This window comes from Elgaria multicarinata, chromosome 1 (assembly GCF_023053635.1).
Source record: "Elgaria multicarinata webbii isolate HBS135686 ecotype San Diego chromosome 1, rElgMul1.1.pri, whole genome shotgun sequence".
In the NCBI taxonomy this organism is placed as follows: domain Eukaryota; kingdom Metazoa; phylum Chordata; class Lepidosauria; order Squamata; family Anguidae; genus Elgaria; species Elgaria multicarinata.
The window spans coordinates 171,875,142-171,903,115 of record NC_086171.1 but is presented as its reverse complement, the minus strand read 5'-3'; the positions used below and the strand labels follow the sequence as shown (position 1 = coordinate 171,903,115).

Sequence of the window (27,974 nt, the reverse complement as noted above, 5' to 3'; positions counted from 1 at the left end):
ACAGTCTCGGGCTGAGCCTGAGACCACGAGCTTGTGGCCCATTTTTGCAGCTTTTCCTGGCTCTGCGCAGTTACTTGCGAAGAGCCGGGAGCCCTGCACAAGGTGCAGGGTGGGGGGAACGGAGAAACCCATTTTTTAAAAAAACAAAAAACCCTTGCACAAGCGTTTGTGTGCTTTGTTCCTTTAAAAATAAAATGGCGGCTGCGGTGGCTCTCTACTTGAGTCGCCTCATGTTACTTGTAGATGAGGGCGGGATCTCGTGTTATTGATCACCCCTCCTCCATCATGGGATATTTGGTAGGTCTAGCAAAGGCCTCATTCATTTAGAATGGCAAAAAACTGTTGTGACTTAATTTGTAATTTGTCAGTAAGCACTAGAACTTTAATCTCTTGTTACTTTTCCTTGATTGATACCCATCGTAGTATAGGTATCTGTCCGACATCTTCTGCAGAGAAGACCATTATTATTATTATTATTATTATTATTATTATTATTAATTTATACAGCACCATCAGTGTACATGGTGCTGTACAGAGTAAAACAGTAAATAGCAAGACCCTGCCGCATAGGCTTACAATCTATGTTTTTCTTAATGCTTAGCCAAAGCCTTTTCCTCTGCACTTTCCACAATTAGTTCTAACCTTTCCCTTTGGAACAACAGAGATCAAGTCTATTCCATCTTTTGCATGATAGCCTTTCAGATATTTGAAGAGTGCTATCATGTCTTCTCCTGATTTTCTCTTCTCCAGGCTAAGCATTCCCAGCTCTTTCAACCATTTCTTTATAGATCTCAGTTTCCATCCTGTTTGCCCTCCTCCCAAACCTGAATTCATTTAGCTTCTCTGAAATCTTCTTATCCTCCTACAGTAATCATTTTACATTTTTGTCATCTAATCATCCAGCCATCTTTTTGGCTGGTTTCCTGCATCTGGCATATTGCATCATTTTTAAAATCGATTGTAATGTTTTTAGTAGGAAAGTACTTAAAATTGTTTTCCCCTTGCATTAGCTTCAGTTTTGCCAGAGTTAGTTTGGGACCCCATGAGACTTTGGTATGAAGCCTAGATTTAACAACTTGCTTATCTGAAAAGCTTTATTTTTTATTTATTTATTTTTTAAAAAAACCCTATCACTTTCTTGAGTCTTCTGTCTGAGGTAGGGGATATCTCCTATCATTATAAAAAATCTAGCAGTGTTTACTGAGGGACACACATGCTGTGAAATGACAAGTCTTTGGGGAGAATATCGAGAATGTTGGATACTTTAAGGGGGAGGATAAATCCTGAAATGTGCAGAGCTGTAGGATGTGGCAGATGCAGAGAGTGATGGACCAGTTATCTTCTGCTGCTTTGAAAAAATGTCTACAGGTAGAAAAAGGCAGAAGCGTTGCTGACTTCACAGGAGGGAAAAATGGACATAACTCTGGTCAGAAGCTGATGTTACCCAGCTTCCTCCATTCCTGGGACCCATTCTAGGGATGGACTCCCCAGCTGGAATCTTGTACACTGAGGGGTAGGGGGAAATAGGGATGATTTGGAACAGAAAAGTGGCCAGCAGGAAAGGATTAAGCACCCCTTCTCCCCTGTTGTTTCCTCCACACAAAACTACATCCTCGCAAAGTTGCTTTCCATTGAAGCAGGCTCTCCAGACCTCCTTACTCTCATTTGTGTAATGTGTACCAACCCCAGGCTTCCTTTGTGCTCTTCTGTTCTCTTTTCAAGCTCTTCACCCATTTTTTTTTTAAAAAACCACACATTTCTGGCTTTCCTAATATAAAGAAAAATTGGGACCCTACAACTAAATTTTGCAGTGCATCCATACAGTCTTAACAGGGCATCAGCCAATCTGGGAAAGGGACCTTGAGGTGCTGATTGGGGATTTCAGGAGATACCATCTTTATTTCCTACCCTCCTAAAACCTCATCTCATTGCACTTTATAGAACTAGTGTTTGTGTGTGTGCGCATCTGGGGAATAGTATAGCAGGGGGTGAAGGGTTTTACTTTTAACCTCATGGCATGCATCCCCCTGGTCAGAATACTATAGGGCTTCTTAAACAGGCCAGATTCTGCCCTCTTCCTCCATTTCCCTCCACCCTGTCTACCCCCTTCAATATTCCTTCTCTAAGCTGTATGTATATCAAGATTTTGCCTGTATGTTTGTTTGGACAAGCAGCAGGCCTGGCTTTTCCTAGCTGTGTAATATCCATCTTATTTGGTTTGTATGAAGTTCCTAAATTTTAAGAAGGCTTTTGTATAATTTGAAAGCCTTCTTTTAAAGCAGCCTTCCCCAGCCTGGTGCCTTCCAACTGTTTTGGACTTCAGGTAGATTCCTGTATTGAGCAGGGGGTTGGACTTGATGGCCTTATAGGCCCCTTCTAACTCCATGATTCTATGATTCTGTGCCTATCAATCCAGCCAGCATGGCTAATAGTCAGGAATTCTGAGAGTTGTAGCTCAAACTCTCAGGAGGGTACCAGGTTGGGAAAGCCTGTTTTAAAAATGAGTTGATTGAAGAAAAGTTCATCTCACTTGATCTTTACTTTCTTTCCTTTTGTAATCTTTGCAGATCCAGGCACTGATGCCACCACTATCCAGCAAATCAGTGATTATGTCCTCTCCCTTCATCTTCCCACGGACTCTGCCACAATCCTCAGGAAGATGAATGAGATTCAGAACTTGGCCGCTAAGCTACGGTGCCCTGAAAGCATCATTGCCGAAACTGCTGGGGACATTGCTAAGGCCAAACAGCTTCAGCAGGAGGCTGAAGAAGCCAGGTAAAGAAGGCTTTGGTACCTGTGGATCATGAAAGGAGAGTGATGGAATTGGCCCATAGTTCTCAGTGACATTCGGCATGAGCTCATTTATGGTATTATTCAGAACTCGAAGCTCCCTCTATTCGCTGAAGTCTTACCATTCCAAAAGTACCAGATGGCCTGGCTTTTTGTAGCTTCCCGGGGACCTCACACTCAAAATCAGGCTGAAGGCTTTAAACTTTAAAATGTTAAACATTCTTCCTTTTCCGCAGTGTATTTCAAGTGGTTTCATTTAGACCCCATTCAGATTTATTCCCTAAAAACATAGGTATGTACCTGAGGCACCTTCCCATACTACCGCAGTAAGTGGATGCATACAGGAATCATATCTATTACTATTTACCACTATTATTTGTATAGCTCGTATTGTTATTACCATGTTCCAAATGGGATGGGATAGACTTGGAGGGCGCTGAGGAAGAACAGTAGCTTGCCCAAAGCTACTCAGTGAAGATTATGGCTGAACTGAGATGTTTTGTCAGATCTTGTAGCCACTATGCTACACTACATTACACTATTAGTTCTCACCATGTTAGCATGAAGTGATGAGGTCTCTAACAACCAGTACCCACAAGGCACTGAAGACACCAAATTGAGATTTACCTACTTGTGTTGCTTCAATGCTGCTCAGGGTTGTATTTTGTTTTTAAAAGCTGATTGCAATATACCTTGTCTGCTGCTTCCCACTCCCTCCCCCCTATCCCCACTCATGCAATTTGTCTCTTTTTCATCTTCTTACAGGCATTTTAGCAGTATACGTCAGAATTCCAGAAAGTTGCTTTTTATCAATCATCATCTCTTTTTTATGTAATATTTTCCTAGGAACCGAGCCAATGCTATTGAGGGTAGTGTGGAGGATGTGGCGGAGAATTTGAATCAAGCAAACCTAGCACTTCAGGAGGCTGAAGATACTATCCATGGCTCTAGCTATTCTCTCAGGCTCATCCAAGACCGCCTTGATGAGGTCAGTGGTACCTGCTGAGCTTTTGGCATTGTACCCCTCTATGAGTCGCAAACCTGATGGCATCACCTCCTCTAATACCAAATAATTAACACTGAAACATGCAGTCCCTTTTCAAAGCTAAGCAAAGTGCCTTCATTATTTCCTTTAGAAGTGAGTGCCACGGCTTTGCTACTTTTCTGATTAAAAGTTTCCCCGTGATGTAATTGATACATGTTTCCTCCTTGGGATGTTCAGATCCAGACTGTCCTTACTCCAGCTCAGAAGACTGTGCAGGAGATCACCCAACAGCTGGACGGTTTCACTGGGAGACTTGCCCAATTACGGAGCAAAGCAAGCCAGAACCAGCAGTGGGCTGCAGATGCGCAGCAGAGAGCAGTTGAAGCCAGTGAGCAAGCAAGGAGCACTCAACAGGTATGAGAACGGGAGAGTCTAGACACTCTAGAATCATAAGAAGGTTCCAGCAGTCCTTTTATTATGATTTGAGGAAAACAGGTTGCTATAAATTAGTTCTTCCTGCTGCTTGTATGCTCTGGAGTCAGTGGTGCAGCTATGTCTGGAGCTTGGAGCCCAAATCCAATGCTTCACAGCCCAGCTTCTCCCCACCCCAAGATGACCACCCAGAGAGTGGCAAGAGATGTGGGCATCAGAGCAGCAGAAGCAAACTTTATTTTATCACGGTAGTCATGATGGCCCCATGACTGAAGTGAGTTTGAAATGTAAAATTGCTCATGCTCAGTTTCTTTCTTTCTTTCTTTCTTTCTTTCTTTTTTAAATCAGGGTTGGCAAACAGTTTTGGTTTTGGACTTTGGGGTTTTTTTGGGGTTTGTTTGTTTTGTAGTTCTAATATTACAGGGATGTTGAAGCAGTTTTTAAAAATGGAATGGTGTTTGGATGGGGGTGGGGGAAAAAGAAAAGTTCTCTGTGTGCTTCATCCCTGAAGTAACACCCCCTGGCCAGCTGAAGGGTTCCCCATAAGATCATTTAAGTCCAGAGTCTAAAATTACCTAGCAGCACTGTCTGGGATGCAATATTATTCAATCAGCTCTGGTCAATATCTTTTGGCATAAACTTTTTCAGTTCCTGTCCCAGCTTGACAATGGCATGGGTCTCTCACTAATAAAGCATACGTTCTCTCTGCTGTTTAACTCACCAAACTGTGGCCTGGTTCAGTCAACACGTTAAACCATGCTGCTTAACCATGCATTCCCTTAACCATTTTGTGGTTAAGGAGCATGGTTTAGTGTGTTGTCTGAACCAGGCCACTGTGTATTCAGAGCCTTAAACAGTTTCCATATTATTTACGTATCAGATGTAGTTGTCAGCCCCAGCTCCTCTTCTTATATTCACTCTTAAAACAGGGAAATGTGTTCAAAGTAGAGTTGTGCCCCCAATTTTGATTCTTCCAAATCTATCCTTTTGTGCAGAGGTGACGAAAATGGCTGGGAGAGGTGAGATTTTTTTAAATAACTTTCTCCTAGGAGAGGATGGCAGGATTTCAGCTTACCTTTTTAAATGTAGGTGGTAGCCGAGGAGCCCAAGACTCTTCTCCAGCCTGGCATCTCTTTCTGAGCTCCCAGGAGATCATGTGACCTTACCCTCCGCAAGAGGCATTCGGGGAAGGGTCTGGGGCTGCAGAAGCTTCTTTGTACAGCACAGGGCTTTTTTGAGCTTTAGAAAAAATCTGTTCTGTTCTTCCTTGCAACCAACATAGAGCAAGCAAGATAAGCATTTTTCTAAGAGCTCCATCACACCTACACATTTGCCCTGGTCCTGCACTCATTCATTGTCCTGCAAAACTGCATACCAGGCATGGGGAGTGTGTGATAAATCGCTGGTGTGATGGAGCCCTAAATCTCCAAAAGTCCCATTTGTTCTTTGCAAAGAAGCTTTTTGCAAAGAAGCTTCTGCAACCTAGGAATTCTTCCAGAATGCCTATTGGAGAGGATGAGGTCACGTGGTGTCCCGGGAGTTTAAGAAGTGCTGCTGGTCTGAAGAAGAGTCTCATGCTGGAGGTGTTTTTCAAGCTAAAATAAAAATAAAAATTCATCCTTACACATCCAAACTTAAAAAGGTATGTGAAAACCCTGCTCCCCTTCCCAAGGTGAAAATTCTTCGAAATTCTCCCCCTCCCTGTGAAAGAAGCAGAAAAAACAATGCCTCTTTACTAGGGAGAGAAAAACACACACCCCAAAGTAGGGAGCAAGATTCAGCACAGCAGTATTTCAAAGAGTGACTCCCTTAGGACAAACTGGGGTGAGTTACGTTGAAAGAAGGTGTGCTCTGCCCAGGCACTAGAAACCAGGAACTGGGAGTGAGGTGAGCTGACAAGGACATTCTCCTTCTGTTTAGGCAATGGTGGGCTACTTGTGGTTCCCCAGATAGTTTGGTCTATAGTTCCCATGATTCCTCACCATTGGTTGTGCAGGCTAAGGCTCATGGGATTGTAGGCCAAAACATCTGGAATGCTACAAGTTGCCTACCCCTGGTTTAATGGGTAAGGAGGAAGAAGGAAGGAGGAAATCCATCAGAGAATCTGATAATGGGTGTCAAAGGGTATGCAGTTTATGCAGGTTTACATCTGGCATCAAGACCCATAGGTGGAATACACATAGCTCCTCTCTCATGTAGATGGCAGAGGATTTGAAGGACAGCTGAGGTCTGGATACTGAGAGTTCTGTTACATCAATATTCAATATATTGTGGTCTTTTGACTGTAAATAAAGGATTGATTGATTGATTGATTGATTGATTGAACCATCCTATTTATCAACTTCTTTACAGGGATTTGAACAGGTGAAACAAAAATATGCAGAACTGAAGAAGCGGATGGGACAAGGGTCCAACCTGGGAATGCAAGGGGACCGGATCAGAAATGCCCATATGGAAGCTAACACATTGTTCGAAGAAGCCTTGGGAATGATGGTCAAAATGGGAGGTAAGCAGAATACGGATGTGAGCTCCCATACTTGCATGCCTTATAGATGATCTTACAGCCATTGTCTTGCCATGACTCACAGGATTATGGTTCTGAAAATAATTAGTGTCAGTCACAAAGGGTTTTTCCACATGAGGCTTTTATTATGTGCTTGTCGTTCCTCACTCATGGCTGTTTATGGGAGCTTTAGAAGACATCTTGACCCTCTAGTTTTGCTTCCATTTTTTGAGAGTTCTTTCACAGAGATTTTTTTGGAGTGGGTAAAATGCAGTATTGTTTAATTCCCAAACAAAGCACAAGTTCCTGCTACTGTCATTGTATTATTGTTCTATACCACAGCCCCATCTAGAGGTTATGTAGTGGAAAATACAGAAAGGCAAGAAAGGAAAAGCTCTTTCCATAGAGATGCGTTCTTAATTCTGCAAAGAAACTAGAAAGAGATACAGTGGGTTAATAGCCTCGCCTAGAATATCTCAAAGGTTCTGTCTGGATAAATTTACTTTTGGAATAAGTGGAGACTTGGTAGTTTCATATGTGATATAGGGGTTTAGTATATCTTTGGTCTAAACGAGGGGTGCACACCCTTTTTGGCCCTTGGGGAGCAGGGGTGACATATCTTCATGAAAGTACATGCACACACACATGTGCGCTCCAGCACTGCTGGGACATGTAGTTTCTCCTCCACCTTTTTCTACCCATAAGTAAGCAGGACTGGAGTAAGCAGCTTCCTCCCCAGTTCCTGTCCCTGCTCCCTGGCAAGGAAAAACTCTTATCTCCAAACAGCAGCTGATTGGTGCTAAGGGCTTTTCCTTGTTTGGAGAGGGGGAGGAGCCTGGGAAAGAAGCAGGCAGACAGGCTGTGGAGAAAAGTGGGTGGGAGCCACTAGTTTCATGGGCCACACTGGGAGCGGCCGTGGGTAGTGCATCCCTGGTCTACAGGGAAGAATAATTGCTTTGTCCTGAACACTATGCTGAGCAGGCTTCTGGGCATGTTCTCCAAGATGGTGCCTGTGTATATTTCTGCATCAGAAAACCGTCTGCTGATCCCATTTCATGGGTTATGGAGAGGTGAAGGCTTAGCTGAAGCAAAATACCCACTGTTCATCTTTCTGATGGGCTGTCCATTTGGAGGGGGGGGGAATATAAGGAACTGTGTGCTACACAGTCATTCACAGGCTCACTTCATAACCATCAGTTGCCAAGCCGAGCAGCAGCTTTGTCAATGCTTCATTTGGACACTTCAGTTTGAAGCTTTCAAATCTAATGACTTTGCTCAATATGTTTTGGGAAGCAGCCAGTGTGTAGACTAAATGCCTTGGCCCCTGTGGCAGGTGCAGCATGAATAACTAACTGGCCCAAAGCCAGAGATTTTATTGGAAAGAGGATTTGGAGTTGCTTCCATTGATAAAGCTGTGCCTCTAATGGATCCTTTTTCATTGAAGGTGCCTCTCTATTCCAGAGACTTGGCTGCTGGCTGCTGCCAGGCAGTTACTCCTGCTCACAGTTTGCTGAATGCAGCAAGGAATGTTGATATTATTAAATAGGCCAGCAGGCAATTTCCTATGCAGAACACGATGAGCATATATTGCCAGTGTCGGCTGACGTCAATGTCAAGACTCATTTGGCCCTATCAGAAGGCACTGAAGCATTATCACTGATGCATTCAACTTGCTATATGATGGAGCCGTAGTTCCTTAATGTTGGGCCAAATCTTGTCAGTGATTAAGGGACGATGAGTGTGGGTCCAGATACCTATGGGGGTAGACCCAAGCAGAATCTCATTGCTGAATTTGCTTAGTAAAATAATGCATACAGGGGTGCTTATATTAAACAGAGGTAATAGCCAATTAAAGTGACTCATCTGTCCACACCAGATGTCCTCTTTATAGCCTTAGTTGCCTCTCTCTTGCTTTTTGCATGTGTATGCATTCCTCGAGGGACTGTAGGTTGTTCTTTGGGTTGAGAAGTGTAGAAAATAATGCTGAATGTATGTACAAACAGCTGTGCTCCCTTCATACCTTTGTTGGAATACAAGCAACAGGAAGGAAGAAATCAAGTGGGATCTCCAGAAGTAAAACATGATCTTGATAGACTAAATTGAACATACGCTCCATAAGAGGGAGTACATGTTAGAAGGTTAGCCAGTCACTCGTCCTCTGATCAGACAGGGAGGAAAAATCCACAGCTAATGCTGATTAGTTGCCTATATCAGCCTTCCCCAATCTGGTGTTTTCCAGATGTTTTTGAGTACAACAACCACCTTTCCTGAACCTTGGCCATGCTGGGAGTTGAAGTCCAGAACACAAGGTTGGGGAAGTCTGGTCTAGATAACATTAAAGAAATAGAGAGTGAAACAAAAAACGAGAAAGGATTTTTGTTGTTGCATGTAACCTATTTTTCTTTCATTCCTCAGCTATAGAAACAGAGATCCAAGAGAGTAACAATGCATTCGTCCTTGAGTCAGCCAAGCTGACAGGCCTGGAAAAGAAAGTGGAAACCATTCGTGATCATATCAGCAACCGAGTTGCATATTATGCCACTTGCACAGACTAGCACAGTTCATGCTTGTCTTCTAACCCTTTTCTGATTTGCAAAGACCTTTTAAGTCTTTCTTTGAAAATAAAACAGCTTTGTCTACCTTTTGTGGGGGTAGGGAGGTAGTTTTGAGTCAAAGGAGTCCTTTGTAATAGGTCAAGTTTTAGAAAAAACTTGGTATGTTAATTTATTTGCTTTAGCTTTCTAAAGTCTTTTTATATCTAGAATTCACCTCTTGAATTAAACTTTCTGATGGTTGCTTTTTATAGAGCATGTGTTTCTTTTGCAAGTTTCATAAATACAAATAGACATGAATACTGTTTTTTAGCAACAATAATAATGACACAACATATCTTGGACTCCATGGCCTATTACAAGACTTCTTGTTTTATTAGCCACAACCTGCTTTGCTGACAGCCTAATGCTTTGCTGACAAAACAAGGCAGGAAACAAATCTGTCATCAGAGTTGGGGTGAGGACCCTCCAGGATGAATTGCCAGCTTACTTCCATTACTATCAATAACCAGCAGGCACTTAGAAACCAATCAGCTTTATTAAGCATAGTATATATTATACGGTTACTGACTTGGAAGCAGAAGTTAACTTCATCAAGAGAATAGGGATGCTGTGTGAATCCCCTCTGCCTAGTGGGACTTGTACAGAATCTCTGTGCAAAGCTGTGCAACACCCATGCTTAGCCAATTTCTCCCACAGCATAAACAAAAGCGGCAAAAGTGACCCAGCATAGGTTGCTTTTGGATCCAACCACCTCTTTCACACGGGCTCAGCACAAAGCAACACACACACACACTTGGCAATTGTTCTGTTGTTTCACTGAACCACTACAGTTGGTCTTGCTATTTACTGTTTTACTCTGTACAGCACCATGTACATTGATGGTGCTATATAAATAATAATAATAATAATAATAATAATAATAATAATAATAATAATACGATGTACACTCCTCCCCCCCCCATTACAGCCCAAATGGAGATACAGCTTGAGGCAACGATGTAGATTAATACATTGAAGCTGCTAGCAGAAGCATGGCATCTCTCTTTCGTAAAAAAAGAAAAAGATTTCCCCCCCTGCTTGAATGAATGTCCCTTCTAGCATCGCAAGGGAATTGCACCATAGGAATCCTCAGGCCTATGGATGTGCAGTATTTCAGTGAATGGCCACTGCCGTCTGAGGACACAGCTCGGCCTGGCAGACCTCAGGAAAAGTGCCTCTTTCTTCTTGCGCAATTGATGATTTGACTTCGAAGCTTTGAAGAGAAGAATCAAACAGCCCTTCTGAAAGAGACATGAAAACTATTACTTGGAGGGGATCTACACTACTATATGAAAAGTTGTTTTTACAGCCATTGAACGATCTGCTGGCTTTGCCTTCACTTAGTCTCTACTTTGAAATTTGTAATCAAAGTAGTCATCACCATAAGTGTACATCTCCAGTGCTTTCTCATTCAGAAGAAATCAACCCGAGGGAGTGAGGGGGCACATTTTTTGGTGCAGTGGATATGCATATATAAACAGATAAAAGTACAGATTAGACTACACTGGGGATAAGTAGCCCTTGCAATCCCATCCCCAATGCTGAAGCGCCCAACTGCCTCTAATCAAAGCTGTCTACCCAGGGAAAAGGCCATTCCTCACCTAAGCACTAAGCAAGAATGGGTGATCATGCAACTGGCACTGAGTCATCAGTAGTGGTACGCCCTATGTAACTGTTGGCCTTGGCACACTTACCTGTAAAGGTGTATGTCTGAGTCATATGGCTGATTTTCATATCACATCACCAAACACACTCCAGTTTGCCCACTGCCAAAGTATGAGTGGTTGCTGGCTTTCACAGGAACCAGGACTTCTGATTTGAAGTGACTGAGATTTGGAAGAAAAGATTGAATGCAAAACAAAATAGTGAATTTCTTATTTGAGTGGAAGAAAGCAACTTTTGACAGCATCGGTAGTTTTCTGCATGAATCTGAAACTCAGATCAACATAAAATCCTTACAGTAGATTAAACAATGGGATTTCAAAAAGATCATTGGGGGTGAAAAGTATTTCTAGTCATTGCTGATCTTTCAACCGTGTCTGCAAAATTACCATTTGGAAAACTTCTGACAATCTAGGAAGCAAATGGAGGCCCCAGTACTGCTCTAGTTATGTGCAACTAGTTGCTTGCAATAATGAGTGGCTGTGGGAGGCAATGCATTCTGTCATTATACCTTACAAGGTGCATCTAGTCAGTTCAATTGGTCCCAGCTGACCACTGCATTGCAGATGAAGTTGCACATCTATAGGCATCTCTGCAGCCACATCAACCATGCATGCAGTGAGTGGTCTGCTTCTGCACACCAAACTTCCCTTGCTAGATTTGGGAGAAAATCAGCCTTTACATTTCAAAAGTTACAAGATGTGTTTTTACAAATCTGAAACAACAGATGACTTGACATTGAGCTATAAGACCACTTCACATGTGAGACCAAAAAGCACATTTGAGTGTGATGCACTATTTGTTCCACATGCATGTACACTTTAGGCTTTACATTCACATTGTCTAAGAACTTGAGGACAAACTAAGCCTAATGCAAAAGCTTCTTAGCGTTGTCATACTTTTAGGAGTAACTGTGGATCTGTGAAGCATTTTCATTATTTGATCAAACCAGGGCATAGCACTCTAACAAGAAGCAGCAGCAGCCACCAGTGCATTCTGATTTTGTCAACAACAGATAGCTAAAGGGGATAATGTCCAGCATGGCCTCAAAACAAAAGGAAATGTTTTGAGGGATGTGTTGTATGTGTGAAATTGTTCCAACCCTGGTATTTTACTGCAAGGTGCAGAACTTCAGATTCGGAGTCCCAATTGGCCTGTTTAATGTCACCCTCAGGGATTCCCCAGATGGCCACATCCTTTCCCCTGGTCCCACCCCTTTATCCCAACCACCAATCATGGAGTGGTTTCCTAAGTTTTATGCAGTTTCCCCTTGTCTCGCTAGTTCTAAAAGGTCGAAAGGGTTCTCCAAAGGCTTAGTTACTGGGCGCCGTTTTACCACTGGGGAATGTCCATGGCAAGTAAAATGGACTTTTCATCTTTATCTTGTAGTATGATGAATTTCATTCAGGTAGCATTTAATAATACCTTGCATTTTATTTTAATGCAAAGTTGGCAGTTAGAAGGAGCAGGACTCCCCCCACCCATCCAAGGTGGTCTACATTTTATGACAGCCCCTGACAACACCAGTGGGGCTGCTACACCTCCACTGGTAACATTGTGCTTGCCGGAGCCACCGTTTGTGCAATGGGACTTCCATGCTTCTAAAAATAATCCTGGAAATGAGCAGAAAAAGTCATTTCTGGATCAGGACATGTCAGTAGAAATGTGAAAGTCCTGTTGTGCAAACAGTCATTCACACAAGCTCACAGGGACAATACGATACTACCCTTAGAAAATCAACAACTCTTCCATATGTTGTTGGAATCCCCTTCCTATCATCCCCAGTCAGCATGGCCAATAATCAGTGATAATGGGAGTTGTAGTTCAATGTTTGGAGTTCCTCAAGTTCTCCACCTATTTTAATCCAAACATCTGTCCCAGAACACTTATTTCTGTTTCTGCTATTTCCTGAATTCTGTACTTTTATGTTGTTTAATTATTTTATCTTCTTATTGTAGAGTTGGTTTCAGTATTGTGTTTATTTTCTTATTTGTACATGTTAGTTATTTTGGTTGCCCTTATATAGGGTGACCATATGCAAAGGAAGACAGGGCTCCTGTATCTTTAACAGTTGCACAGAAAGGGGAATTTCAGCAAGTGTCATTTGAAAGCATGCAGCTCCTGGTGAAATTCCCTCTTCATCACAATAGTTAAAGCTGCAGGAGCCCTATCCTCTTTTGTATCTGGTAACATCCCTGGCATTTGGAGGAAACTGGCAGTTCTTCCTGAATGCCTATTGGAAACCATACGACCTGGCCCTCTCCAATAGGCATTCAGGAAGAATTCCTGGGCTCCTGCGAGTGATGGGGTTGTTTAAAAAAAGAAAAAGAAAGAAGACCCCTCAACAACTTCCTACACTTAAAAAGATATGTAGAAACCCTGTCCCCCTCCCCAAGGAGAAAATTCTCACCTCTCAGCCTCTTTTGCCAGAGTTTTTGTTTCCCCCCACCCCCCACGAAATGCCGAAAATGGAATAATAGGAATTTTCTGCACAGCACTAGCAGTGCCCACAAGCATCATGTCCTTTAGTTCAACAATACCACCTGGTGGAATGGACACCTACTGGGGCTTGGCACCTCTTTTGAGGAGCACTGACTCTGAGCAAAAGGTGGTCTTCACTTTCTCATGTGTCCCACATGCTGCATTGCAGCCAAACGAAGGTCTGTTCGGAGCGCTCTGACTGTCTTCTGTGGCTATGCTTGGAGTGGCAGGGATGGATTGGCTAGCCAGGTGATCCAAACACTTGCTGTCAGCCATCTTGTTGTGTTGATCAGAAAGATCGGAAGCGTTCTTGTATGGTAACCCAGGGCTCAACATCTTGGGCTGTTCCTGGCTGGTGACAGATGGGGTATTGGGCCGCGATGCATTTTGCACTTGTATGAGCGGGAGACTGCTTTTGGCGCTGTGGTGGCAGTTCATGTGAAGTTTCTTCATGTGGTGAACAACAGCAGCAGCATTGAAGGCTTGCTAATAAAGGAGAAGATAGCAAGTTTGTTGAGAGTTGCCTACCAGACTGATGAACACTCAGCCTGTCCAGAGGCTACTTTACTCATGGAGTTCTACCTGGGGAGACATTTGCAACAGACCTCAAGTTCATGTGACCCCCTCCCTTCACTACAGACAGAAATTAAAACAACAAACCAGCAGATCCCATATTTGTTTGAACATGGGATCTCCCTGACAGGTTTGTTTTCAGAGATAAAACACGATAAATGTTACAAAGGACCTCGCATATGTGCAGTGCAATCCTATGCATGCTTACTTCTGGAGGTAAACCTCACTGTGTTCAGCAGGACTAAGCCCATTGTAAATATGTTTAGGATTGGGGTCTGTATATATTATACAGACACATTCTCATAAAAGCCAGCACATGGGGACGTTGTGCTTCTAAAATGGATGTTAGTCCTTTCTTTCTGCTACCATATATATACTAATCTGGAGTGGCAATTCTACTATTAATGAGGGACTGCACCTCAAACTTTGTACAATGTATCTGGCCTAAAGCCATATTAAGACTTCTGATATCCCAATACTGGTAATGATTTTAAGGGATTTCTAAACTGAGGAGTTCTGCTGGGAAATCTTGTACTCTGGAATGTTTGTTACTAGACAAGAGCTACCGAGTCGAATATTCTTGGATATCAGCATCAAAGCAACTTACTTTCCATTTGCTTTTTGCAAAATTTTTCTGGATCTGTGCACTGACAGATGGATATATGTCACGGCGGAGGGCTGTGTTTCCATCAATCCTGCAGATGGAGTGAGAAGAATAACAGGCATGTAGGCAGATGGAGTTTTGTGAGACATTTTGCATTCTTGCAACAGTTAGCTAATGTCTTTGTATGTTCAATCAGTAGTAATTCAACCCAAAAGGGAAAAGGCAACAGAGTGCAATATAAACAAATCCTGCAATATTTGAGCATGGTCAGAGAAGGGAGGGGTGACTGTCTTAATCATCTACATCTTAATCATCTACATCCATACCAAAAGTAGCACTAACCCAGGCCTGGTAGGGGCGGGCAGCTGCATAGGGCCCAGAGGACCAAAAGGGGCCTGCCCTGCCACTTCAACAGTTACGGGTTCCCTAGTGGATCCTGGGAATTGTGGTTTAGTGAGGTTCTTCTTTACCTAGGTTTTAACACAACTGCTCCCTATTCACATTTTCTCTTTTTTGGTTCATGCAAACAGGGACCTCAGAGAAAGCAATCTTATTTTATAAGCTATGGTTAATTCCACAGCAATAAAACTGCAATTTCTCATTGTAGCACAGATTGAGTATCAATCTTCTCACCAGGGGTGCCTGAGGGCTTTCTCACAGGTAAACCTCTCATTTGGATCCTTCTCCAATAAATGACAAATGAAATCCTTGGCTGTTTGGAAGGAATAAGGAGAGTCAGGATTTCTCACAAATACAGGTAGCTAAAACAATGTGCCAGAGTGTTCATTGTTCCAGAACATTGTCTCACTCATCTACTAAGAGTACCCAGAGCAATGTACAACATAATGATAAAACCACACAATGCAATAAAAAAGGCAATACAACTAACAGTTTCAAAACACACACGCAAAACAAAAACCAGCACTTTAAACAAAGCAAAACACAAACCTAGCAGCATCAAAAGTAAAATATGTTATTCATTAAAATGAGCAAGCATAAAACTAGTTCTTACACATAAAAGCCTAGCAAAAATAAAAATGTCTTATATGCCCAAAAGGGGGAGGGGCCTGACCAGTTACAATTGGGAAGGCATTCTAGAGCCATGTCACCACTACAGAGAATGACCTGTCACTCATGCTTAAAGTGTTCTTACTTCATTTGGTTTGTAATGAAAATATAAACCTGCATCTGCTGGAATCCTCATTTGCAACACTGGCTGGAATGCTCACTTTGTCTTTTATGAGCAAAAATGCTCTATACAAGGGTAGCTAGGCAAACATTTTGGACTATGGGCACATTTGGCAATTTGAGAAAGCATCCTGAGCACCACCACAAAATGGTTGCCATGGGAGACGTGGCAAAGGACAAGTAACCTGCCAAAAAGACAGTATAAGCAGAGGTGGGGGCTGAACCCCAAACATATGGAACAACCCCATTGAAACCACAATTTTCAACATTAACAAAAACGTATTTCACAGCAAAAAGTGATCATTTGTTTTAAAAAGTGGGAGGGCTAGGGCATCTTAGTGGGTGCCAAGAAAAGTGCCCAGGTGTGCATTGCTGTCCACGGGTACCACATTGCCTACCCTTCCTTCTTTGTTTATCTGAAACTGCCTTATACTGATTGGCTCACGTTGGCAAGATCAAGACCCCTCCAGGGCCTTTTCCAGCCGTGCTGAGATCCCTTTAACTGGAGATGGACGGGATTGAATTCAGGGATATTGTGCATGCAAAACATGTGCTCCAACACTGAACTATTGCTCATCCTCTAAACAAGAGTTATCCACATATTCTTGGAGAACCATGCTATAGATTTATGCCTGCTTAGCAATTACCAAACTCCATAACCTGCAATAGTGACCAAGGGGGAATCCACACGTCGTTCTGAGATCGCTTCTAAGCGACCCCAGTGCGGCGTGAAAGCGAGCGTGTAACTTGCCTTTTGAAGAGCCGATGAAGAGATGTCCTTCCCGCCGCCGCCACCCAACTCCCTCCTCGCTGGCTGGGGTGGAGAGCTTCTTCCGCTCTCAACCCCGCCTTCTTCAGCCAAGCTCTCCTTGCCGCTCGGCGAGGAGGTCTGCGGGTGGCGGCGGGGGCGGCGGGAAGGACGTCTCTTCGTCGGCTCTTCAAAAGGCAAGTTACACGCTCGCTTTCATGCCGCACTGGGGTCGCTTAGAAGCGATCTCGGAACGACGTGTGGATTCCCCCCAAATGTATCCTGAAGAAATACTTCAAAAATCTGTTTCTAGGTGTTCTAGTTACCGTGCTCAACTGCGCGACCTGAACATCTGCTCCAGAGACTTTCCCAGCCCCCTGGAGCATATTTTGAAGGTATGTAGGTGGTTGTGGTGGGGACGGGCACCTTCCTGCTCTCAGTTTCATTTACAGAACTGATTCCATCAATGATGATGGAACAACACTATTGTATATCCCTGCCCCCATCTTGATGGTGGTGCTTTGGTGCCGTGAGGCCTCCGGCTTCTGCACTTGCGTTCCTTAACGGCATCTGCTTTTTATTCCGCATTATCCAAAATACTGCAACAGATGTCATTGCGTGTGCTATGATATATAAGTACACAAGAGGAATATGACATTGTCACGATGGAGTTCTACTGATACGACTCGAGATATAGATCTGGCCCAGTAGCTTTGTAATATCAGTTTATTTACAAACACACAAGCAGACCCTATTAGGTTCCTCTTTCTCAAAAAACCTATTCTCAAACATTTGATTCTCTCTTGCTCTTATATTGTAAGTCGTTTTCATCATAATAGCAATTCCCATAACTGGAAAAACCAATTGGACAATGGAAGGGCAATCCTTTTTTTTCAAGATGATGCAACAGAAATTTTAGCTTCGCTCAACAAGCAAGCAGATTCCTAACAACAGGAAGCAAATTGGTAATTCTCTTATAGATCCCCAAGGAGTAACTGTACCCCAAGCATTATACAACATATACAACCTTTCTACACTTTATATCCACCCCTCTGCCTTTCACTAGTTGAAGGATGTGACCTTCCTACTTTTCTTAACTTCCTGGCTATCCATTCGCTCCGTAGTGAGAACCCATTTATAGTAATCCAGAGAGCTAACTCACAAGCAGATATTTTACCAGTCTGGAAAGTACCTGATTCAGAGATATCATCCCAAAATGGGGACTCAAATTCATAGTAGCCTTCCTTGATCTTCTCAAAGAGTTTGGACTCTGTCTCTTCATAGAAAGGAGGATATCCACACAGGCTGAGGTGGATTGAGGGGGGCGGGGTGGGGGGAGAGAAAAGACAATTGGGTTAGTTGTTGCCAGACTCACAGCTTCTCTTACTCTAGCCCCATCTACATGGGGCATTTACTCCAGTTCTACTGTGCCTCCCTGACGATCAAAGCACATGATGCATGCCCTTCTTTTCATACTGTAAAACCCAGTTTTTTGCAAGCTCATTTTCTGATGGATTGTCCTGTTGTGGCAGCTTTAGCATGATTTGGGAGTCTGTGTGACCGTTGGTGTGGGCTGTGGGAAGCAGCGCTTATTGGCAGAAGGGAAAGTTGCATCATGAAAGGGAGGACACAAAGAGAGAAGTGGGCTAAACACGCCTACTCAGAAGCAACTCATTCTCCTCCATTGGGCTTTATTGTACACGCAAGTGGAGAGTGGGGCGGGGAACAGGCTTGTTGTTTTAAACCTCCACTCTTACAGAAGAGCAAAGGTATGAAGGACTGTAATGCTTTTAAAAGCTGATTGCCCACAAATGGCCCTTATTCCTGCTGAGAAAGAGTGGGAATGAGGAGAGGTTTGGCTAAACATGTCTACTCAGAAGAAAATAATTGTCTTACAGTGAACTTCAGTGAGTATGGGAGTGAAGAGAGGTGTGGGGAGCAAGGTCTCTCCTCAGTTGATGATGTTCAGTTCCACTGGTGGGACTCCACCCACCCACCCCCAACTAATGCAGTTTCAGTTGGAGAAGTCTGATATAGCCCATCAGTGGGCCATATTGTTCCTTCCTTTCATCCATCCATCTAAGCGGAGCATGCAGGTTACTAAACATTTTTGTGGTCTAAAACCTTTTGTGGACATTTACACGCATGCTGTAGTCAAGCCAATGGGTGATGACACTCACAGGATATAGGTAATGACTCCTATGGACCAGCAATCCACAGCTTTGCTATATGGCTTTTGTTCTAGCACCTCTGGAGCTGTTGATGATAACAACAACAACAACAACAATTCAGCTTTTAATAACAAACAAACCCTAAAACAGCACAAGAATCCCTTTCAAGTTGCAGGGAAGAAATGTCTGAGGCAGGCAATGGCACAAGCTGCTGTAGCTGGGGCCTGGGCTGCTGAGGAGGAAGATGTAGTACATATGCAGCGCAAACTAATTTAGCTGTAGAATATAGGATAACATTTGTCTAAGGAGTGTGGTAGTTCATATCTTTATGAAGTATGTCTTAACACTGTCTACAGGTTAAGGCTGCAATCCCATACACACTTAAACAAAGCAGAGCTCAATTGTTATCAATAGGAACCAATAGCCATCTTCGGACAATGTGGGTGAGAGTCAGAGCACCTGCGTCCAACCTCAACATGTTCTGTCCAATGTCTGCAAGGATCCTGTATGTACAACTGTATGCTAGAAGGCCTCTCGACCTTTCCCAGGGCTCCCAATCACAAGGGCCAGATCTTCACCTGGTGTCAAATCATTACGAATGTGGAATAAAAACAAGGAAGCAACACTATGGGTGTGTTCAGACAACATGCTAGGCATGGTTAGGCTGCTAACTCTTTTGCAACAAATTGTTAGTGAACGTGTTTAAACCATGGTTATGTAGCCATCATGGGTTAGGAATGGTTCATGCAACACACTAAGCCATAATGTTTCGTTCAAAATGTTTAACTACCATGGCTTAGTGTGCTGTTTGAACAGGGTCACTGAAAGTGGTATATGGAATGTGGATTGTGCCCCAACAGTTATCAGTGCACTTCAATAACTCTATAAAGCAGTAGTGTTGATCTAGGCAAGGAGAGAGCCCTTGGCAGGTACAGATGTATACATGGGGATTCTGGTGAACACTCTACTAAATGACTGGAGGTCAGGCATGTGTGATCCTTCTACTCCACTCCATGTAACCAGATACCTTCTAAATAGGGAACAATACACTGGGATCAACAATACATTCTAATTTTAGGATTCTGCCTGCAGCCTGGAAATTCAGATAGTGTTATTTTCATTTTACTCAATTGCTATACAGAAGTGGGATGGAGGAAGGGCCAAAGTGGTTAGGCACTCAATATCCTAGTCGTGTTCACCATACTCAGGTAGACAAATTTGCTGGCAGGAAATTTGTGTCCTGTCATGATCTATGGCATCATCTAGAAGCTAGATTATACCAATTTACTTGCTTACCAACATATCCTGGAGTTCCGCATGCTGTAGACATGACGCCATTCTGCTCCATTTTAGACAAACCAAAGTCTGTGATCATGATTTTGGCATCCTCCTCTGGAGTGAGGTAGAGCAGGTTTTCAGGCTATGGAAAAGAAGCTGAAAGTTAACCTTCTAAAGAAAGGGCCTTTGCAGTGGCTAAGATTGCACTATAACACAGAAAGACCAAGGCCAGGATAACAGTGTGCAGCCTTCATTTGTTGCACATGTGAATGGCCTGAAGTTTGGGAAATGCTGCTTCCCCCTGGCTGTGCCGGATGGGCAATTTGCTGGCTGGGGAAGTGCTTTGCATGTGCTCCGGAGGGGAGGCAGGGCCAGGTGTGCATGCAGAGTGTCATCATGCCATGTACTGACTGACATGGGCATGGAGCTTTGGCCTATATAGGCTGGTTCTGTCACTCAATAGGCTCTTCCTGTTCTGCTCAGCACCCACCTGCCCTACAGTCAGTACAGGTTTTATGCTGGTCGCTTCTGGGCTGGGCAGAATTCCCTCTGCCCCCCTGCTCCAAATTGGCTTTTGAAGGCAGGTTTTTTTTGCCTACCCTGTACTGTCTTGTTGAGATATTGCACAATTGGCTTGCTCTATGAGCCATTTTAAGCAGACCTGTCACTTTACAGGGTTGTGCAGGAAAATTCAATAGGAGATCTTTGATGAGCACCCAGAGACACCTTTATGGTAAGAGGTTGTTTCCCAGATTTGTCGTTTGAGTTCTGGGGTTCAGGGATAGGATGGGAACAGCCTTTGAGACCTGACCATAATACTCTCCAAGTCTTTTGGCTTGGTGTGCTATGGGATGGACGGATCTCCTTCTGTAGGAGGTGGCTGGATGGACCCAGGCCATAAATGATGGCTAGGGTGGCTCACCCATTATCAAGCTGCAGAAGAAGGCCCTTGAGGGGCACTTGCCTCACACCATTTAAGCAGTTTTTGGACTTCACTACAGACCATTTCCTTTGTAAACAGTTAAATAAAACGTGGCTCCAGTTTACCCCAACCTCTGTGTCTTGCCTCTTTCTTCTTGGTGAGTGTGCAATGGGAAGCAAACAAATGGTTTTTGAAAAGAGGAACTGTATGCTTTGCAATATTCTCAGGGCAATACTGTTCTTGACTCCTTCCAGTTGTGTTGACACTATGGATGCTTCCAGATGGAGAGGTCCGAGCACTAACAAATTAGAAGACATTGTGCAGCTTCTCCACCTTTCTTTTTTCATTAATGGATTTTCCAGTGAGAAAAAGATGGAGGAAGCGGTGAGAAGCACCGGATGGTTACATCACTGTCTGGAACCCCCACTCAGATAAAATTCTGTGATTGAGACAGAATGATTGCACATTAAAAGCCTCCTCTGGAAGCATCCCATGCCAAACTTTGTCTGTAGAGTGTTAGAATGTGGAGAGGATGCATAACTCTGCAAACTGGTGGATGCTTGTAGAATTTGAGTCCATGAATACATTGCAGATAATGTGGCAGCATGATTATCAAGATACTGAATGTCAAAGGAGTATACCTTCAAATCCCGGTGGACTATCCCATTCTCATGAAGATAATGCACAGCTCCAAGGACCTGCTGAATTACAACACTTGCATCTTTTTCAGTGTAAACACCTCGTTCCAAAATTCGATCAAATAATTCCCCTCCAGACACACTGGGGAAGAAGATAATTAGAAGAATAACAAAGCTGTCTTGATTGAACTGCATGAAATTCAGTTTGATTACATGTTTGGGTGGAGAGAATGGCCTTGTCTAAATTCTCTATTTCCCCTCTTCCACACTAATTTCAACTCACAGTGGCACACTGAATAGCTTGCTAGATATTGCAGAGGTAAGGAATACAGCTATGGCACTTCTGATACAGTCATAAAAATACTTTCATAAAGCTGCAAGTACAAGGGAATAATAACAGTTTCACACATACAGCCATGATCAAAATGAGCACATTAATTAGAATTTCCTGCATCATGGTAGGATTTGTAAAGGAAAATGAATCAGTAGTGACACAGGATGAGGCATATTAAACTGAATGTGCCTTAGACCATGCAATGTTTCTGCCTTGCTCTCTCCAAAGAACCAAGAACACTTTTCTTATGGCCTTCAGCCACTGTGTACAAAGCTCTTCCCAGCCTTCTAAGATGCAATCTGATTTACTAGTACTTAATTAGCATGAAATACCTTCATTAGTTGAATCAACCTTTAATCCAGCACTAAATCCAGAACCAGTTTTATTGCTGACATGCTAACCTATTTTGCATTTTTAATGGTAAGAATAGGGAATTAAATCAGAAATCTTCATAATCCCTTAGTTTCTCTTTTTAAAGGTGGTGGAGTATATAACTTTTGTTTAGGATCTGCCTGTCCATAATACAGAATCTACTCCCAACCATAGATTATTTTTGGGTTGCATAATTTCCAATAGTTGTATCCCATTGAGCAAAACACTCCAACTGGGATAAAAGTGAAGATGTGACTTGCACAGAATGCTTTTAATGTCAGTTTAGAAACATACAAGGGCCAGTCACAAACACACAACCTCTCTGGGGCTGATGAGGAAAAAAAAGTTTCATGCTCTTCTCCCTCATCTTCTACTCCCCTGACCTATTCCTAGCAATGTTTTTTCTGCTTTTGCTCTGAACAGTACCTAAACAAGTTGTTACTGCTGTGCTCTCCGCTCCTCTGATGCCATGCTTCTCGCCTGCCCAAGGACCTCCACTTCCCTTACTCGGCTTTGTCCCTTTTCTTCTGCTGCCCCTTACGCCTGGAACGCTCTTCCAGAACACTTGAGAACTACCAACTCAATCACTGCTTTTAAAACTCAGCTAAAAACTTTTCTTTTCCCTATAGCCTTCAAATATTGAGTTTGTTCTGACTCTATACTGTTTAGCTTCACCCTACCCGGTGCCTGTTTACACTTCCCTGTGCCTGTTCACATTCTCCTTCCCTCTTTATTGTTTACTACAACTTATTAGATTGTAAGCCTACGCGGCAGGGTCCTGCTATTTATTGTGTTATCTGTACAGCACCATGTACATTGATGGTGCTATATAAATTAATAATAATAATAATAATAATAATAATAATAATAATAATAGGAGGAAGTAAGTAGACTGTGTCTATAAGGGCCTTTCTACATGAGGCATGTATTATGCACTCATGATTCCTCACTCATGGTAGTTTGTGGGTGCTTTACATGATGTCATCCTCCTCCAGGACCTCTCCCATGCTTTGCAAATGCAGGTTGCTTACCTGTAACTGTAGTTCTTCGAGTGGTCATCTATGCATTCACACATATGGGCTTTGCGCCTGCGCAGAGACCAGACCGGAACCTTCTATAGCTGAGTGGAACGTTTTTGGCGGGAACCCCTCCCCCACGCTACTGCGCATGTCCATGGGGTTCCCGCCCTTCCCTCAGTTTACAGGAGTCCGACATTGTGCCCCCATAAACCTGAGTGTAATTTTAATAAAGTACATTCCACACATAACTGTGTCATTTGTAAGTTTCACACCACCAAGTGGGGATGGTGGGTGGGTTGTGTGAATGCATAGATGACCACTCGAAGAACTACAGTTACAGGTAAGCAACCTGCATTTCTTCTTCGTGGTCTCTATGCATCACACATATGGGCGAGTAGCAAGCTGACATACCTTTGGAGGTGGGTTGGTGCATCATCTGAAGATCTCGGAGAGCACTGTCCTCCCAAACGAGCAGTCCTGCCTCGCACGGGTGTCCAAACTGTAGTGCTTGACAAACGTGGATGGAGTGGACCACGTTGCAGCTCTACAGACTTCAGTCAGTGGAACACCTCTGGTGAAGGCCACCGAAGTTGAAACAGCTCTGGTGGAATGAGCTGTCACAGGTTTCACTAACTCTATTTTAGAAATAGAGTAGGCCAATTCAATTGCCTCCACTATCCAACGTGACAGTCGTTGGCAGGAGACAGGGAGTCCCTTAGAAGGCTCCCCATAACAAATAAACAACTGTTTTGTCTTTCTAAAATTGTCCGTTCTGTCCTTGTAAAAAGCAAGAGCCCTTCTTACATCGAGAGTATGCAAGGAAGACTCAAGAGGTGTAGATGGATTAGGAAAGAAAGCAGGCAAAGTAATGTGCTGGGACAGATGAAAAGTTGACACTACCTTAGGTAGGAAGGCTGGGTCCGTGCGTAGCACAACCTTGTCCTTATGAAAAATAGTATACGGGACATCTATCCTAAGAGCTTTAAGCTCACTTGCACGTCTTGCCGATGTGATGGCTACTAAAAAGACAGTCTTTAAAGTAAGCAGCCTAAGGTCTGTCGAAGCCATGGGCTCGAAGGGCTTGCGTGTCAATGCTTGCAGCACAACTGACAGGCTCCAAGGCGGCACGATAGTCTTCACAGTCGGTATCGTGTTCTTCAGACCTTTCAGAAATTTCTTGGTTGTTGGATGGGTAAAAGGTGTAAAACCATCCACACCCCGATGAAAAGATGTAATCGCAGCAAGGTGAACCCTGATGGATGCGAGCTTAAGTCCCTGCTGGAAAAGTGTCAATAAATAATTGAGGATGAAGGATAAGTGGCAAGATTCTGGTATTTTGTCCTTTTCCGATGCAAAATTCTGAAATCTCTGCCACTTTGCTGCATAAGATTTTCTTGTGGAAGGCTTTAGTGCTGCCAATATAATGTGGTCCACAGTCAAAACTCTGGTTCCAGAGGAGGAGTGGTTGCTATCCTCCATGCAGTCATCTTGAGGGTCGACAGATCTGAGTGTCGAACCCTGCCCTGATGTCGAGACAGGAGCTTCGGTATCGACGGAAGCCTGATGTAATCCCCTCTCGATAACCGAAGAGCGTGGGAGAACCACGTCTGTCGAGGCCACCACGGCGTGATCAGGATGCAATCGGAGTTGTCCATCTGGATCTTGGCTATCACTCTTGTCAAAAGTGGAAAGGGAGGAAACATGTACAGGAGATTTCCTCTCCAAGTCCTGGTGAAAGCGTCTCCTAGAGAGCGCTTTCCTTTTCCTGCCCTGCTGCAAAACTTGGCGCAGACTGCGTTGTCCTCGGTAGCGAAGACATCGACAACAGGGCGGCCCCAGTACCGAAAAAGGCTTTCCCGCACTTCGACGTCGAGCTCCCACTCGTGGTCGACATGGAAGGATCTGCTGAGAGAGTCCGCAATGACGTTTTCCTTGCCGGCTACATGGATCGCAGTCAGGTAAGTCCTTCTCTTTATGCACCAGTTCCATATCCTGAGTGCAGAACGGTTCAGAGGGTGTGATCTTGTTCCACCCTGCCTGTTGATGTATGCCACTACAGTAGTATTGTCTGTCGCGATCAAGACATTCTTGCCCTCGATCATCTGTGCAAATGCTTTTACTGCATTTTCTACTGCCAGGAGTTCGAGATGGTTGATGTGATGCTCCCTCTGTGATCGAGACCAACGACCCTGAGAGGTTAAGGAGCTGCAATGGGCTCCCCATCCTTCTAAGGATGCATCCGTCGTGATCGTTACCGAAGGCGCCTGTTGTTGGAATGGAACGCCTTCGAGAAGAGTCGACATCGAGAACCACCATTTCAGCGATGCCCTGACTTGCTTCGGTAACGAAAGGTAAGTTCGTCGAGCATTGAGCCTGAGATCGAAAGTTCTTAAAAACCAGGCCTGCAATACCCTCATTCTGAGTCTTGCAAACCTGATGACTGCCGTAGTGGCTGCCATCAGGCCTAATAGTCTCTGGACTGTCCAAGCCGATACTTTCCGCCGGCTCTCGATGTCGATGGCTAACTGCTGCAAGGTGTTTGCCCTGGTTGAAGGTAAGTATGCTCTCCCGTCTCGAGAGGATAGGGTTACCCCTATGAAGTCCAATCTCTGCTGTGGAGTCAAAATGGACTTTTCGTGGTTGACCCACAGCCCCAACGAGTCCAACAGGTTGAGGGTGGTTAGTATATCCGACTGGAGCGCCTCGCTGCTGTCCGCTACGAGAAGCCAATCGTCCAGGTACGGATAAACATAAATGCCTTTCTGCCTTAGGTGGGCGCATACCACCGCCATGACCTTCGTGAAGATTCTCGGTGCCGTGGCCAACCCGAACGGAAGAACGGTGAACTGGTACTGGGATGCACTGATCGAAAACCGCAGGTAAGCTTGATGCGACTTCCTGATGGAGATATGGAAGTACGCATCCTTCAGATCCACCACTGCGAACCAAACTCCTTTTTGTAGAAGCTGCAAAATTGAAGTAACCGTTGTCATATGGAACTTCTTCGGGGTGATGAACTTGTTCAGTTGTCTTAAGTCCATGATCGGTCGAAGACCTCCATCTTTCTTCGGGACCGTGAAGTAACGGGAGAAAAAACCTTGGTTGATTTCCTCTGTAGGTACGGGAGAGATGGCTCCTTTCGATAGCAAGGTCTGTACCTCGAGTAGCAGAGGAGGGGATGGAGTCGTTACTTTCACGCCGGAAAAAGGAGGAAGGGCATCGAGCTCGATGGCATAGCCCGAGTTGATGATAGTGAGCACCCAGGAGTCTGATGTTATTGACTCCCATTGATGGTAATGGGGTGCTAGGCGGTTCGCAAAAGGGAGTGGATCTGGGGCCGAAGAGTCAAACCCGCTGCTTCTTAGAGAAGTCGGGCTGACGTTTTTCCTGTTGGAAACGACTCTGATAAGGCCGTTTCCTTTGAAGTTGTTGCTGCTGCTGCCTTGGTTGCTGGTATTGAGGCCGCTGCTGGTATTGTTGTTGTGGGGGAGGCCTTGTCCATCTTCTAGGTTTGTATTGTACAGGAGGGGCAGAAAAACCCATCTTTTTAGCAGTCGTACGAGCCTTATAGATGGAATCCAAGGTCTCGTCAGTTTTTGAATTAAACAACCCTTCGCCATCGAAGGGCATGCTTTCGATTCTGGCTTTTGTCTCGGTAGGGAGGTTGGCTGATCGTAGCCAGGCATGCCTCCTCAAAGAAATGGCCCCCATCATATTCTTTGAATGGCAATCGACTTGATGCCTCGCAGTTGACAATTGTTGCCTCGCAATCGCCGAAGCCTCCGTTTGGAAGACCCTCGCTAAGTCTCTTTTATCCTCTGGGAGGTAGTCACATAGTGACCCCACTTTCTCCCAGAGGAAGAGCTGGTACCGTGCCATTGTTGCTTCGTACGTTGAAGCTTTGATACCGAGGGAGGATGCCGCGTAGATCTTTCTGCCTGCCAAATCCAACTTCCTACCCTCCTTGTCAACGGGAGCAGCATGAGCTCTTTGAGAATGACCCTGTGCTGATTCAACCACGATGGAATTCGGTTTTGGGTGCTTAATTAAAAATCCAGCATCCCGTTCTTGAATCCTATAAAGAGATTCTAATCTCTTTGAAGCTGGTTGTGTTACCGATGGTGTCTCCCATGCGAGTTGTGCTGTCTGTTTGAGTGCCGGTGGAAAAGGGATCGCAATTGACAGACTAGTCTTTGTTTGAAAGACATCGTAGATGGGATCGACCTCCGGTTCAACCGCTTGTTCCAGGTCTAAGCCGAGTGCACGGGCCATCCTTAACATATGGTCCGAAAACCTCACCATATCATCCGAAGGCGATGAGGGGTCCTCTCCATGTACGTCATCATTAGGTGACGGTACCGATGCTGCTACAGTGTGTATTGAGTCCGAATCAGATGGGTAGTCACCCTCTGGGGATGATACGGTAACCAGTTGCATAGGATCCCGCTCCGTCGGTACCGTGGCAGCTGCAGCAGCTGGTGTCGAAGGGTGGCTTCGACGTCGAGATGGAGATTGATATGCTGATGGAGGCCGTAGCGGCAATTGGCAGACCCTAGTGGTAGGAGGAGGTTGAGGAAAACATTCCTCCTGCGGATAATGATAGGCTTGATCTGTATCATAGTATCTTTGGGTCCGGTATCGATCCCAATCATAGAAACTCTGCCTGTCTTGGGGCTCAGA

At 44.2% G+C, this 27,974-nt stretch overlaps 2 protein-coding genes across 2 annotated transcripts in view; one reads left to right on the top strand and one right to left on the bottom strand.

Annotated features, from left to right (window-relative positions):
• Window positions 1–9,513, top strand: part of LAMB3 (laminin subunit beta 3) — a 72,468-nt gene extending 62,955 nt beyond the window's left edge. Inside the window, exons 19-23 of the mRNA XM_063143081.1 lie at window positions 2,568–2,775; window positions 3,637–3,778; window positions 4,013–4,189; window positions 6,560–6,713; window positions 9,126–9,513. Coding sequence (XP_062999151.1) covers window positions 2,568–2,775; window positions 3,637–3,778; window positions 4,013–4,189; window positions 6,560–6,713; window positions 9,126–9,265 — 821 coding nt within the window. The 3' untranslated portion in view covers window positions 9,266–9,513. The remainder of the gene's footprint in view (window positions 1–2,567; window positions 2,776–3,636; window positions 3,779–4,012; window positions 4,190–6,559; window positions 6,714–9,125) is intronic.
• A 711-nt stretch (window positions 9,514–10,224) lies between these two features.
• CAMK1G (calcium/calmodulin dependent protein kinase IG) overlaps window positions 10,225–27,974 on the bottom strand; it is a 64,233-nt gene continuing 46,483 nt past the window's right edge. The window contains exons 6-14 of the mRNA XM_063119462.1: window positions 21,573–21,711; window positions 20,028–20,151; window positions 18,741–18,816; window positions 17,753–17,865; window positions 15,258–15,336; window positions 14,628–14,715; window positions 13,530–13,933; window positions 10,999–11,130; window positions 10,225–10,545 (exon numbers count right to left, since the gene is read on the bottom strand). Of these exons, the coding sequence (XP_062975532.1) occupies window positions 11,040–11,130; window positions 13,530–13,933; window positions 14,628–14,715; window positions 15,258–15,336; window positions 17,753–17,865; window positions 18,741–18,816; window positions 20,028–20,151; window positions 21,573–21,711 (1,114 nt within the window). The 3' untranslated portion in view covers window positions 10,225–10,545; window positions 10,999–11,039. The remainder of the gene's footprint in view (window positions 10,546–10,998; window positions 11,131–13,529; window positions 13,934–14,627; window positions 14,716–15,257; window positions 15,337–17,752; window positions 17,866–18,740; window positions 18,817–20,027; window positions 20,152–21,572; window positions 21,712–27,974) is intronic.